This window comes from Galeopterus variegatus, unplaced genomic scaffold (genome assembly GCF_000696425.1).
Source record: "Galeopterus variegatus unplaced genomic scaffold, G_variegatus-3.0.2 Scaffold486, whole genome shotgun sequence".
NCBI classification, from domain to species: Eukaryota; Metazoa; Chordata; class Mammalia; order Dermoptera; family Cynocephalidae; genus Galeopterus; species Galeopterus variegatus.
The window spans coordinates 463,553-474,563 of NW_007726597.1; the positions used below are offsets into that span (position 1 = coordinate 463,553).

The 11,011-nt window shown below is 55.5% G+C and overlaps 3 protein-coding genes across 8 annotated transcripts in view; 1 reads left to right on the forward strand and 2 right to left on the reverse strand.

Annotated features, from left to right (window-relative positions):
- Positions 1–269: 269 nt before the first annotated feature.
- Positions 270–6,145, reverse strand: MAMSTR (MEF2 activating motif and SAP domain containing transcriptional regulator). Of its 5 annotated transcripts, none has more exons than XM_008569290.1 (10): positions 6,035–6,145; positions 5,378–5,441; positions 3,980–4,018; positions 3,200–3,363; positions 2,831–3,015; positions 2,373–2,475; positions 1,940–2,134; positions 1,388–1,555; positions 1,243–1,297; positions 270–1,079 (listed from the first exon to the last, which is right to left on the reverse strand). In XM_008569290.1, exons 2-10 carry the CDS (start codon positions 5,418–5,420, stop codon positions 796–798), a joined length of 1,236 nt encoding a protein of 411 aa, XP_008567512.1. In that variant the 5' UTR covers positions 5,421–5,441; positions 6,035–6,145; the 3' UTR covers positions 270–795. The 5 variants fall into 5 exon arrangements, with proteins under 5 accessions (XP_008567512.1, XP_008567511.1, XP_008567513.1 ...); XM_008569289.1 differs by having other exon boundaries at positions 5,378–5,446; XM_008569291.1 differs by lacking the exon at positions 6,035–6,145 and adding an exon at positions 3,683–3,832 and having other exon boundaries at positions 3,200–3,333; positions 5,378–5,401.
- Positions 6,146–6,897: 752 nt separating this feature from the next.
- RASIP1 (Ras interacting protein 1) overlaps positions 6,898–11,011 on the reverse strand; it is a 7,600-nt gene continuing 3,486 nt past the window's right edge. Inside the window, exons 5-8 of the mRNA XM_008569298.1 lie at positions 9,586–9,829; positions 9,215–9,387; positions 8,010–8,157; positions 6,898–7,271 (exon numbers count right to left, since the gene is read on the reverse strand). Coding sequence (XP_008567520.1) covers positions 7,072–7,271; positions 8,010–8,157; positions 9,215–9,387; positions 9,586–9,829 — 765 coding nt within the window. The 3' untranslated portion in view covers positions 6,898–7,071. The remainder of the gene's footprint in view (positions 7,272–8,009; positions 8,158–9,214; positions 9,388–9,585; positions 9,830–11,011) is intronic.
- Positions 7,286–11,011, forward strand: part of FGF21 (fibroblast growth factor 21) — a 28,257-nt gene continuing 24,531 nt past the window's right edge. The window contains exons 1-2 of one of the 2 annotated variants that reach the window (XM_008569297.1): positions 7,286–7,582; positions 8,022–8,173. The gene's annotated coding sequence lies outside the window, so the exon portion shown is untranslated. The remainder of the gene's footprint in view (positions 7,583–8,021; positions 8,174–11,011) is intronic. The other variant, XM_008569296.1, reaches the window with a different exon arrangement.

Genomic DNA, 11,011 nt, shown 5'->3' on the forward strand with positions numbered 1-11,011 from the left:
TGAGCTACCAGTCACCCTGTTGGAGAGACCACACAGAGAGGGAGAGCACTGACACTACATTGAGAATGACAGAGGTCCAGATGTTCCTGCAGCCCAGCTGGGCCCAGTCTTCCAGTCATCCCCGCCAAGACAGAGCTCCCCACAGGATCAGGCTGAGGTTGGGACCTCTAGTACTCTTGCTGTCTTCTTCCCCTTTGCTGTCCCATTTCCCCCACTCCATTGCTGTTTTCTCCTGGGAGCACTTCTTTAATAAATCACTGGTACTTGAATCTTGTCTCAGACTCTTCTTCCAAGAGAAGCTGACCTCAGACCAACAATTTTTATTTTCTCACTTCCAACTAGAACCCAAGGACCAGGCTCCCCTTTTCTCCCTCTCCACGTTTCTCTGCCCCTCTCTTGCATCTAAAAAGCATAACCACCTTCCAGACTCCCCAGACAGCAGGCAGCCATCCAGCATGTGTTGAGGGGTGGGAGTGGGGGGAGATAAAAACATCGATGAGACCTCTGGAGGAAGCAGCAAGCAGTTTGTTTGCCCTGGCCAGCAGCAAATGAACTCCCCTCTCCCCAACCATACAACCACCGAAGGGGGATCATACGGAGGTCAGGCAGGCAAAGTTCAGGCATTTGGCATGTCAGCAGCAGTTCAGGGGCCAGGTTGGGATGGGGGTTGTCTCTGATCTTGTGTCTATCGTGGCAGGGGCTCTGCTGGTTGCTTTATCCCCTCTCTCAGGGAGTCTCTCTCAGTGACCTCTCCACCCCCACCAGTTCTCAGTGCCTGAAAAACCCCAGAATCCATCACCATCGATCCTCCAGCAGATCCCACAGCCGGGTGCCACTGGAGTCAGATAAGTCAGCAGAGAAGATGCTGGGGGCTGGGGGGCCAGAGTCCAGCGGAGGACTCCCACTCAGGGCCTCCAGCCAGTCCAAGGAGTCTGTGGGGCCCCTGGGAGAGAGGGATGGGGAGTTCGTAGGGGACGGGAGTGAAGAGGAGAAGACAGATGAAAGGCCTTCAGAGTCCGGGGAAGGGGACAGCACATCGAAGGATCCGGGGAAATCCAGGGGGATAGGGGGCAGCGGGTCTGCAGGAAAGGAATGGAACGTAAGCTTAGGAAGGCAGGGATCCAGCCCCAGGTCCCTATTCCTCATTTCCAGGAGTCCAGGTGCCCAGGCCAATCCTCCCTCGGACCCAGGAGTCCAGAACTTTAACCCCTTTTCCCACAAATCTTGGACTTCGGTTCTTACCATCAGGTTCCACCTGATCCTCCAGGATGTCATCGATGCCCCGATTCGGAAGCAACTGCAGATGGGCAGACGCAGGGTAAACCCGAGACTCCGGCCCGGAACCTGACCGGAGATCCCTAGCTCCGCTTCGACCCCACCTTCTCACCTGTGCCCTCCGGATCGCTTCCTGGAGCTCCTCCTCCAGAGTCAAGGCTGCTGAGGCCGGTGCTGAGGAAGGGATCAGGGCTGGAGCTGGAGCCGGAACCGGAGCCGCCACAAGGGTATCCACGGCACGCGGAAGAGGTGGCTTGTGAGACGATGGTCTCGGCTTGACCTAGAACCGCGCAGAGGGCAGTTCCTATGAGCCACGCCCACCGGGCGCAACCCCACCTCGCGATCCGCGACTCCACCCCATGGTCCTGTCCCGGCCCTTCGCTCGTCTACTCCTCCTTTGGCCTCGCCCCGTATTCTTTTTTATTATTTTCCGTCATTTTTTTTTTTTTTTTTTCTTTTCTCCTTTTTTTCGCCCCCTATTCTGTCACTGGCTCCTCCCTTAGGATTCTCCAGCAGTGGCTCTGAACCACGCCCCCTCGGCCCCAAGGCTTATCACGGCTGGGCCACGCCCCCCAAAGTTCATTGGCTACCCGTTTTTCGACTTCCCGCCCTTCCCGCTTTATCTTCTCTTCATTGGTCCACAGCCGCATAGCCCCGCCCTCACCACGCCCTGCCGCCGGGCGGTTCCCGGGGCCTTGGGTCTGAGGTAAGTCCAGGAAGCACCCTCCGCAGTATCCTCGCGCCTCGGCTTCAGCCGCTCACGGGGCGGGGCGCCGCCGCGCATGCGCTCCAGAAGCATCGACTTGGTCCCAGACACCGGGAGGCCCCGCAGGCGCAGCTGCTGCCGGAGCTCTGAAACCTGGGGCGGGGGGCGGCTAGAGGCGGTGCCCGGCGGGCTCCGAGAAACAGGCGGGGGACGGGGCAGGACATTTGGAAACTGAGAGGACGGACTGGGGATCCGGACTCCTGGGACCCTAAAAAGGATGGGACTGGGGACTCGGACTCCTGGATTTCCATGGGACAGAGGCTGTGGGGTTAGACTTTTGGGCCCCAACCAAAGGAGAGGACCAGCCTGGGAAATTACACCCTCAACTCACCGTCAGTTCCTCCAGTTTAAGGGTCTGAAGTTCCAACTTGTGTGGAGGGGGCGAGGGGCTGGTAACTCCTGGTGGGGAGGGAGTGAGGGGAGTGGGCTTCATCCTGGTGATTGTCGTGAGGAGGGGAGGACATACGTTAGAAGGAACAAAGGGGGGAGAAAAGGCATTCTGGGGTTCTCAAAGACAAGGGCTTGAGAAGATGCAGGAAAGTGAGGTCCCAGAATTCTGGGTCTCCGAGGACGCAAATGTGAGGCAAGATCTCTGTGCATGGAAGAGGAGGATCTGGGGGCTCAGACTCTTGAGTCTGAAGGGAGAGGGGCTGGAAGCCTGGACTCTTGAGTCCTGGAGGAGGAGGGGGCTTAGGATAGACTCCCCTAGTCTTGGACTCTGGGTTTGAGGGAGGAGGGTGCTGGGACCTGAATTTCTATGCCCCTGGAGAACAGAAACGGGGGTCATACCTAGTATGTAGTTGCTGTGAGTTTGTCCCTTCCCACACAGGTGGCCTGGGGGGACCCAGGGCAGATCCCTCGGCTTGGGGGCCAGCCCTGGACCCTTGTCTTGGCTCTGGGGGCATGTACTGGTGGTATGTCAAGTTTCCCCTGGGCTTGGTCTCCTTCCAATGTTGGGAGATCTTGGGAGACTCCTGAAAAAGCAGATATGATGTCCTTTGCTACAGCTCAGTTCCCACTTTCCTGCCCCAGAGGCTCATGAAAAGTATGGGGTCAGCTTGGCAGCACCAGAAAGAAGCAAAAGGGGCAGCAGCAGCGGCAATGAGGACCAAAGCTAGACTGTCAGGGGGACTTCCCCTCACTCTAGTCGAGACTCACCTTCTTCGGAGACCTCCAAGGGCAATATTCTGGCTCAGAGAGCAGGACCCCAGGGCTGAAGAGGAAAGGGGTCGGGCCCGAGGGTGAGGCTGGGGCCAGAGCTGGGGCTGAGATCCACGGATTGGGATCCAAGACTGGAGAGACATTGAAGGACCCTGAGAGTACTGCAGGCAGCAAGTCAGGCAGGAAAGAGCAAGGCTGTGTGGGAGGGAGGGCCCTAGAGGCCCAGGCGTCCCTCCTTCCCCCACCCACCCTGGATGGGGGAGGGCAGGCCCAGGAAGCAAAACCAAAGTGGTGGGAGCTGGGTGCCTGGACTCCTGGATCCAAGGACAGAGGTGCTGGGAGCTCAGATTTTTAGATTCTCTGTCACAAGGGATGTGGCTGCTGAGGATCACAGATTTCAGGGGGTTTTCTGGGACAGGGGTGGGGCCTGCACTCCTGGTTCTCGGGGAGAGAGAGAAGCTGAAAGCCACATCTTGAGACCCTTATCTGTGCCAAGTGTGGAGTCTGGGACGCCTGTCTTCTCCAAAGAAACAGGATCGGAATTCATGCATCTCGTTGGGGTGGGACAGCTGAAGAGCAGGAAGCAGAGCTCCTAGGGGAGGGGTGACCAGGGACCTGGACTCCTGGGTCCTTGGGAAAGGACAGGATGGGATTTCAGTGTATCCTGGGACACAGGGACTGAACTGCAGGAACCAGTGAGGGATATCTGGCCGCTGTACTCTAGGGTGTCCCAGGGAGTGAGGTCACCATCCCTTCCCTTTAGGGGCCCACACTTACTTGAGTCGTGATTCCGTCTGTGGATCCGAAGTTGGAGGACTGTGGAGGGAGGAGGGAGGTGGGAGGAGGAAGGCAGGAAGGGAGTGTCCAAGAGCCTGGCCTAGCAGGCGGTGGGAGCTGCAGTTGTTGGCGGGACACGAGTGCCCAGCCCCCTTACACACTCTGTGCAGGCGGGTGGGCGGGCAGCCTGCTCCCTTTCCTGGGCCTCCAGCCCACTCCCTGCCAGCACAGTGCTGCAGGCCAGAGCTGTTCTGGGGCTAGGAGCCAGGCAGCATGCAGGCAGAAGGCAGCCCTGCCCCGGGCTCCAACTGCCCCCTTCACAAGACTGTGCCCACCTCACCCAGGCACCCCAGCACAATCGCCATCTTGGCAGCCTGGCCCATTTACACCTTGCCTCCTTATATCCATGCACCCTGCTGTGCACATGGTCCTTTCTGTGCTATCTCTGGCCCTTCCCACAGTCACCCCCCCCCCCCTGCACTCCCACCCTTTAATCATGCATCTCTTTGGGCTCTAGTTTTGCACGCATGCCACTTTTGCACACTCTTCATCCTTGGCTCACTCTGCCTTGGCACCTACCCAGCCATGTTAACACTCTTATTTATACACTTAGGATTTGGGCCCCAGTTTTGAAGCAAGGAGGCCCTTCCCCCAGTCCCCCCCCCCCCCCTGCACTCCCACCCTTTAATCATGCATCTCTTTGGGCTCTAGTTTTGCACGCATGCCACTTTTGCACACTCTTCATCCTTGGCTCACTCTGCCTTGGCACCTACCCAGCCATGTTAACACTCTTATTTATACACTTAGGATTTGGGCCCCAGTTTTGAAGCAAGGACCTCCCTTTGCACATTTCTCCTCTTTTCTGTACATGTGCACCTTTCTGCACACTCTTTGCTCTTCATTTACTGGTGACTTTGCACCCACCCAACCACATAAGCACACTCATTTGTACACTCAAGGACCCTTTGCCTATTCAAGAATTGGCCACCAGTTTTACCCACTTGTACACTCTCCGCCCACCCTAGGACCTAAAACATGACCTGTGACACTTTCAAGCCTTGATTACTTATTGTCCCCTTACCTGCACTCCTACCAGGTCCTCCGAAGTCCCCACTCTGCTCTCTCCTCCGCTTTACATGTTAAGACCTTGTTCCTTTTGTAGTGTCTGACCCTCTGTACCCCTCCTCTCCCTTGCTCTTTTGAGCATTGGACCAGCCATTTGCATACTCATTGATCCACCACAACTCGACCCTTTTGCTGGGGTCTCCTTTATGCACAAGTGAGCTTTGCACAGAAAACATATCTCATGGGTCATACCTGCCCCCGCCCCACCCCAGAATAGAGCATTCCCAGGACCCCAGTACCTTTCCCCCCCACACACAGAAAGAAGCTTCTCACCAGATCGGAACTTGGAGCGAATGATTTGGGAGCGCAGGGTCATTGCCAAGGCCGGAATGGGGACCTGGACTGCGGGGAGGGCAAGGCCCCCACAGAGGGCAGGGCCAGAGTGGAGGTCAGGAGGTTGGCCCTGCATGTGAACTCAGCAGGGAAAGGGCATGAGGGAGTCAGGGATAGTAGTGGTCTTGGGCTATAACTTCTAGATGGGGGCGGTGAGGGGACTGGGGTCCTAGACACCTAGGTCTGAGGTAGGAAAGGGCCTGGATTCCTGAGTCTTAGGACGAGGGGCAGAGGGCCCCAACTCCCGGATCCTGGGAGAGGAAGGACCTGGAGCCCAGGATTCCTGGGTCAAAAGGAGGAAAGCATTGGGGGTCTGGACCCCTACATCTACAAAAGGGGAGGAAGGACTGGGGCCTGGACTCCTGAATCTCAAAGAAGAAAGAGGTTAAGGAACCGAACTCAGTACTGAGGAGACCAGAATCCGAGATCCTTGATTGAGAAGGTTAAGGGGGCCTGATAGGTCCCTACGGAATGGAAAGTACCATAAGACCTGCATTTGAGAGGAGTGAGTGGGTGTCAGTCACCAGGGTCTGTGGGGAAGGGGCTGGGACAGAGGAGTTAAGGTGGGTCCCCTCCATCCCCCCAGGGGCTTCTCACCAGGTTGGCTCAGCGAAGCTGTGCTCTGGGGAGGGTTGAGTCCCGCGGTGAAGGTTGGAGACTACAGCCTCCGCCCCACCAGCCTGAGACCGCCTCGGACCCCCTTTCTTGGGGCGTGCCGTGCCGGGAGCCGTGGAGCTGGGGCTGGGAGGAGACAGGAGCCCCGCCTGGGACTCTGAGAAGCGGTGGGAGCACGCGCTGCGATGGCCTGGGGCGGGGTGGACGTCGGGGCTCCCTGACTCGTTCCTCCTTCACGTCCTGGGGCCGTGGGGCCGGGTGGAGCAGCGGCAGGCGGACTGACGGAAGCAGGTGCTGGGAGAGGGGCGCCGGGTGAGCAGCGGCGGCAGGTGGTCAAGTCCCGGCCCTGCCGGCAGGTGCCACCTGTTGCCTGCTTTTTCCCTGACGCAGCAGCAGGAGTCGGGTTTAGGGGAGTGAAAAGTTCAAACTGGAGCCTGCACTCCTGGGTCTGAGGGAGGAGGGGCTGGGAACAGGGACAGAGGTGTTGGTATTCGGCGGTGTGCCCGAAAGACAGACAGATCCAGGGAAGGGCTGGGGACCCAGACTCATGCGTCTGAGGGAGAGGGGGCTGGCCTTTTGGGGTCAAGGGCGAGACGGCTGTTTCCGACTGGCAGGTATGAGGCCCCGATATTCGGCAGAGCAACCTGAGGGTTACATTCTGAGGCGCGTAGGTGGCCGCAGGGCTCCTGGGTTGGATTACACGCAAGAGGGCAAGCTGAGGCCATGGCTATAAATACCTCCTCAGGCTCGGCAGGGACCCCGTGCTCCGGCAAGGGCCCTGGCACCTTACTCCGCAGACAGTCATCATCACTACTGCCCCCGACTCTTAACAAGTGAGGCGTTGCCAATGTCACAGACACTTTTATTGCTCCTCGGCACTCACACCCAAGCCCATCTTCCCATCCTCCCATCCTCCGGCGTTCCACGCGGGAGCTCCCACAAAGCTCAGCGCTCAGCGGGCGGCCGCGACTAGGCGCCGAGAGATGCTCAAGGTCCGCGCACTCGTTTGCGGGGCGCTCTCAAGGAGGCGGAGCCACGGGGGGCCCGTGGCGGTGATTGGCCGGCAGCTCCTGCTGCTCAAGATCCCAGAGCAGGCGGCGGAGCCTGCGCAGTTCGCGGTGCAGGGCGTCGTCCGTCACCGGACCCGTGAGGCGCAGGCGCGAGCTGCCCAGCGGCAGGATGAGGGGAGGGTGGGAGGAGAAGCTTTCGAAGATGTCGCCTATGATGCCAGAGAAGACGAGGTTAGGTTCTGAAAATGGGCGTGAGGCACCTGTGTCTGGGGGCGCCGAAGTCGCGTCACGCCTGAAGGAAGGAAAAACTTCAACCCCAGCAACTCCTGGAGCAGGCTCCACCCAAACGCGATTCCTGGAGTTCCCGAGCTTAATGGGAATTGTAGTTCACCCTATAAAAAGCCACCGTTGCCTGGGAAACGGCGATGTAGTTGGGTTCCTAGATCCGTGAGGAAGGGCTGGGAACAGTCTTACGGATTCCTGAGGGTGGAGGAGCCCGGAGCCTGGACTCCTAGGTGAGGTGGGTAGAGGGTTGTGGAGGTTAGAGGCTGGGGGCTTGAGCCCCTGAGGAAAGAGAGCTGGGGGCTTGAACTCATGTATTCTGGGAGAAAAGGGGGCTGGGTCCAGCACTTAGGTCCTAGGGGAGGAGCCAGGGGCCCAGAATCCTGGGTTAGAAGGAGGCGGCTGGTGGGCCGGCCCGTGGCTCACTCGGTAGAGTGCGGTGCTGATAACACCAAGGCCACGGGTTCGGATCCTATATAGGGATGGCTGGTTTGCTCACTGGCTGAGCGTGGTGCTGACAACACCAAGTCAAGGGTTCAGATCCCCTTACCGGTCATCTTTTAAAAAAAAAAAAAAAGGAGGAGGCGGCTGGGGATAGGGACTCTAGGTCCTGAGGAAAGAAGAAAGCTGACAGCCCTAATGCTGGTATCCGCATTTCTCCTCACCTGTGTCCACAGCATCTCGCTCTGCAGGCGGAGGGTCCCAGGCGGGTGGCGGCCCATGGCCGGGACCCAGCTGGTAGTGGCTAAGAAGATGGTGGAGCTGAGCGGGGCTCAGTGTGGAGTGTTCAGTTCGTAGGCTGCTCCATGAAGCCTGATTGGAAGACCAGGTGAGAAGTCTGTGTTCATTATGGGGCAGCTGAGAAATCCTAAATGGAAGGACCTCCATAAAGGGAGTGGAGGTGGCAGGTAGATAGTGTGCAGTGTCTTCTGGGCACTGTGAAGCCTCTTTGTCACTGAAGTGATCGTGGGGACGGGCATGCGCTCAGTAATTTCTAAAAATGTGATTTGCTTCAGAATAAATGAGGATATAGGAAGTGGGTGGGGGCAGAGAAGAAACAAGATTAGCCATGAGTTTATATTATTGAAGCTGGTGATGTGTACATAGGGATTCATTATTCTATTGTGTCTACTTTTTGTATCTGTTTGACAGTTTCTCCACCTGACCTAGCTGGCATCAGAATCATCAGTGTGGTTAAAATCAGAGACTGGACCCACATTGCCTGGGTTCAAAATCCCACATAGGCTACTTTTTATACTCCGGCAAGTCACTGTGCCTCAGTTTCCTCATCTGTAAATTGGGAGAATAGGGACTATAGGGACTACTAATAGGGTTGCTATGAGGGTGTAATATGGCAAGATGTAAGGTACTTGGAACACTGCCTGGGGCTTGTGAAATGCACTTTAATAGTTTGATAAATAAAAATAAATAAATGAAATCAAGTCACCTATCCTACGTGATTTCTCAGTTTCCTCATCTGAAAAAATTGTCAATTAATAACCTACTTCATGGGGCTTTGTCATCAGTAACTAGAAGTGCTAAACACAGTGCCTGGCATGTTGTTTATGTTCAATGAATGTTTAACCATCACATTCCTTGGTCTCATAGCAGACTTCATGACTGAGCATGTCTAAGGGAGGGACCCTGGAAACTATTTTTAATAAGCTCCACTGGGATTCAGACACAGCCAGGTTTGGTCGTTGTTGGTGTGGCTTCCTTCTAGATGCCAGTGCATCACCCACAATGTCTTGAGTGGGGGCTGGGGATGGCTTGGGGTCCACAGGGAGCTCCAAGGGTGAGCTGAATAAAGGGGGTGGCTGAGAGGGGTTGGTGAGTTAGAGGTCAGGGGGTAGAGCTGACTAGGAATCACCTTGAGCAAGGAGGTGCGGGGCACGCAGAGCAGGTTCACAGCCATGGAGAGTTTCCGGAAGAACTCAGTGGCAATGTCGCCTAGCCCAGCCCCTTGCAGCCAGTCCGAGACAAGGTCCAGGTTTGTTCGGATTTGGACAGCTCGGGACCACTGATAGAAAGGTCGGCCTTGACCTGTAGGGGAAGGGTATGAAGGGCAATGGGTAGACCTTGTCCACCTGCCTCCCAGACCGTTCCCATCCTTCTGCTTGGGATCTGGAGCTCGTTCTCCAGAGTCTCCAAAGGTGAGGCCTGAGGCTGCGATGTGTCTGACTTGAAAGTTTCAGTGGCTCCTGTCTTTGCCTCCCTGCCCACTCCCAGCCCAACCCTCACCTCGTTCCATCAGTGAGTTGAGAAGGGATGCATTGGAGAAGAAGAACAAGTAGCCGAAAGTCTGAGACACGAGGTCCGGGTGCAGCTCGCACTGGCTAGTCAGTTCCAGGGCAGCCTGGAACACGCCCAGGGTAGGTCTCAATCCTGGAGGCATGGCCCCCAGCTCTGCGCCAGGCCCTGGCAACTCTGCCCCAGCTGTGAAAGGGTTACTATCCAGGAGAGCAGGCAGCGTTGAATACAGAGTCTGAGGAGATACAGTGGTGCAAATAAATGGTTAGACTACAATTCCCTGGAAGCTTCAAGGTGGTAGAGCATGAAGATAAAGGGGAACACCACCAAAGTCTTCTGGGTGTTGTAGTCCACTCTATATTCAGCTCCATGAGCAAACCCCAACTTTGTAGATGGGTTTCTAGCATTATGGGACTTGTAGTTCTCAGCAGAGACAGCTCAGGGAAGACAAAAGATACTGGACAAAGTATCTTTTCCCCTTCAGTGAAAGAATTATTTATCCAGAATTCCTGAAGGAAAGAAAAATAATGGAGAGTCAGGAAGTAGGAGTGGGATGGCAGTTAGCCAGTGGAAAGAGATAAGGTCAAGGACAGGAAATGAGGTCAGAGACAGAGAAGAAATAAAATCTCACTTGGCAGAGATGTACAGAAGTGAAGCCTTGGAGGAAAGGGCTTCATAATCAAGACTGCTCAAGGAACTAAGAGACTATCTGTCCTGAAAGATCCCCTCTCATTTTATAGATAGGGGATCAGGCCCATCATAAGCAAGAAACACTGAGAATTCCAAGAAGCAATATTAAAGTTAAGGGTGGTGGTAGGGAAATTAGGGCAGAAAGCAGTCCCTGCAGGAAGGGCACTCTGGGAGAAAAAGGTCTGTGGCTCAGAAAAGGTAGTGAACTCAGAACTATAGGAAGTGAGGACAGCAAACAAGCAAGTCAGGCCTGATTAAAGAAAACCTTGAGTTTAAATGACAGTGCTTGGCACTATATTACCTGTCTATCTACCTATCTGTATACATATATCTATCTATATACACATGTAAAACTCATCAGTGACTGAAGAGTAGATGTAAAAAATAGAAGTTTGAGAAAGTGGTAATGGTGATAAAACAGGTAGTGAGGTCAGCCTGTCAAAAGGTGATGACTACAAAGACAGGAAGAGAAGCCAGAAAGGTAGGAAGTGATGTAAGCTCAAACAGGAAGTGGTGTCACACCAGCAAAGTGCTAGGGTAAGATGGGAAGTGATATCAGAGAAGCAGAAAATCTTGAGTCAAATAGGAAGTGACATTAGAGCAATACAATGTAGTTTTTTTTTTTTTTCCTTTTTGTCTTATTTCGTGTCCGGCAACGGATCGCAACCCTCGGCGCTGCGCCCGCACCTCGCTCAGCCAGTGAGCGGGAACCGGTCTGTATGTGGGA

What these genes read in the sequence shown, in the direction of transcription:
- MAMSTR (XM_008569290.1), bottom strand. Translation starts at nt 5,420, where the DNA reads ATGACCCTGCGCTCCCAAATCATTCGCTCCAAGTTCCGATCTG. An exon ending in TCGCTCCAAGTTCCGATCTG is followed by an intron (nt 4,019 to 5,377) that starts GTGAGAAGCTTC and finishes CTCCCTCCACAG; the next exon opens with TCCTCCAACTTCGGATCCAC. An exon ending in TCACAGCAACTACATACTAG is followed by an intron (nt 2,476 to 2,830) that starts GTATGACCCCCG and finishes GACAATCACCAG; the next exon opens with GATGAAGCCCACTCCCCTCA.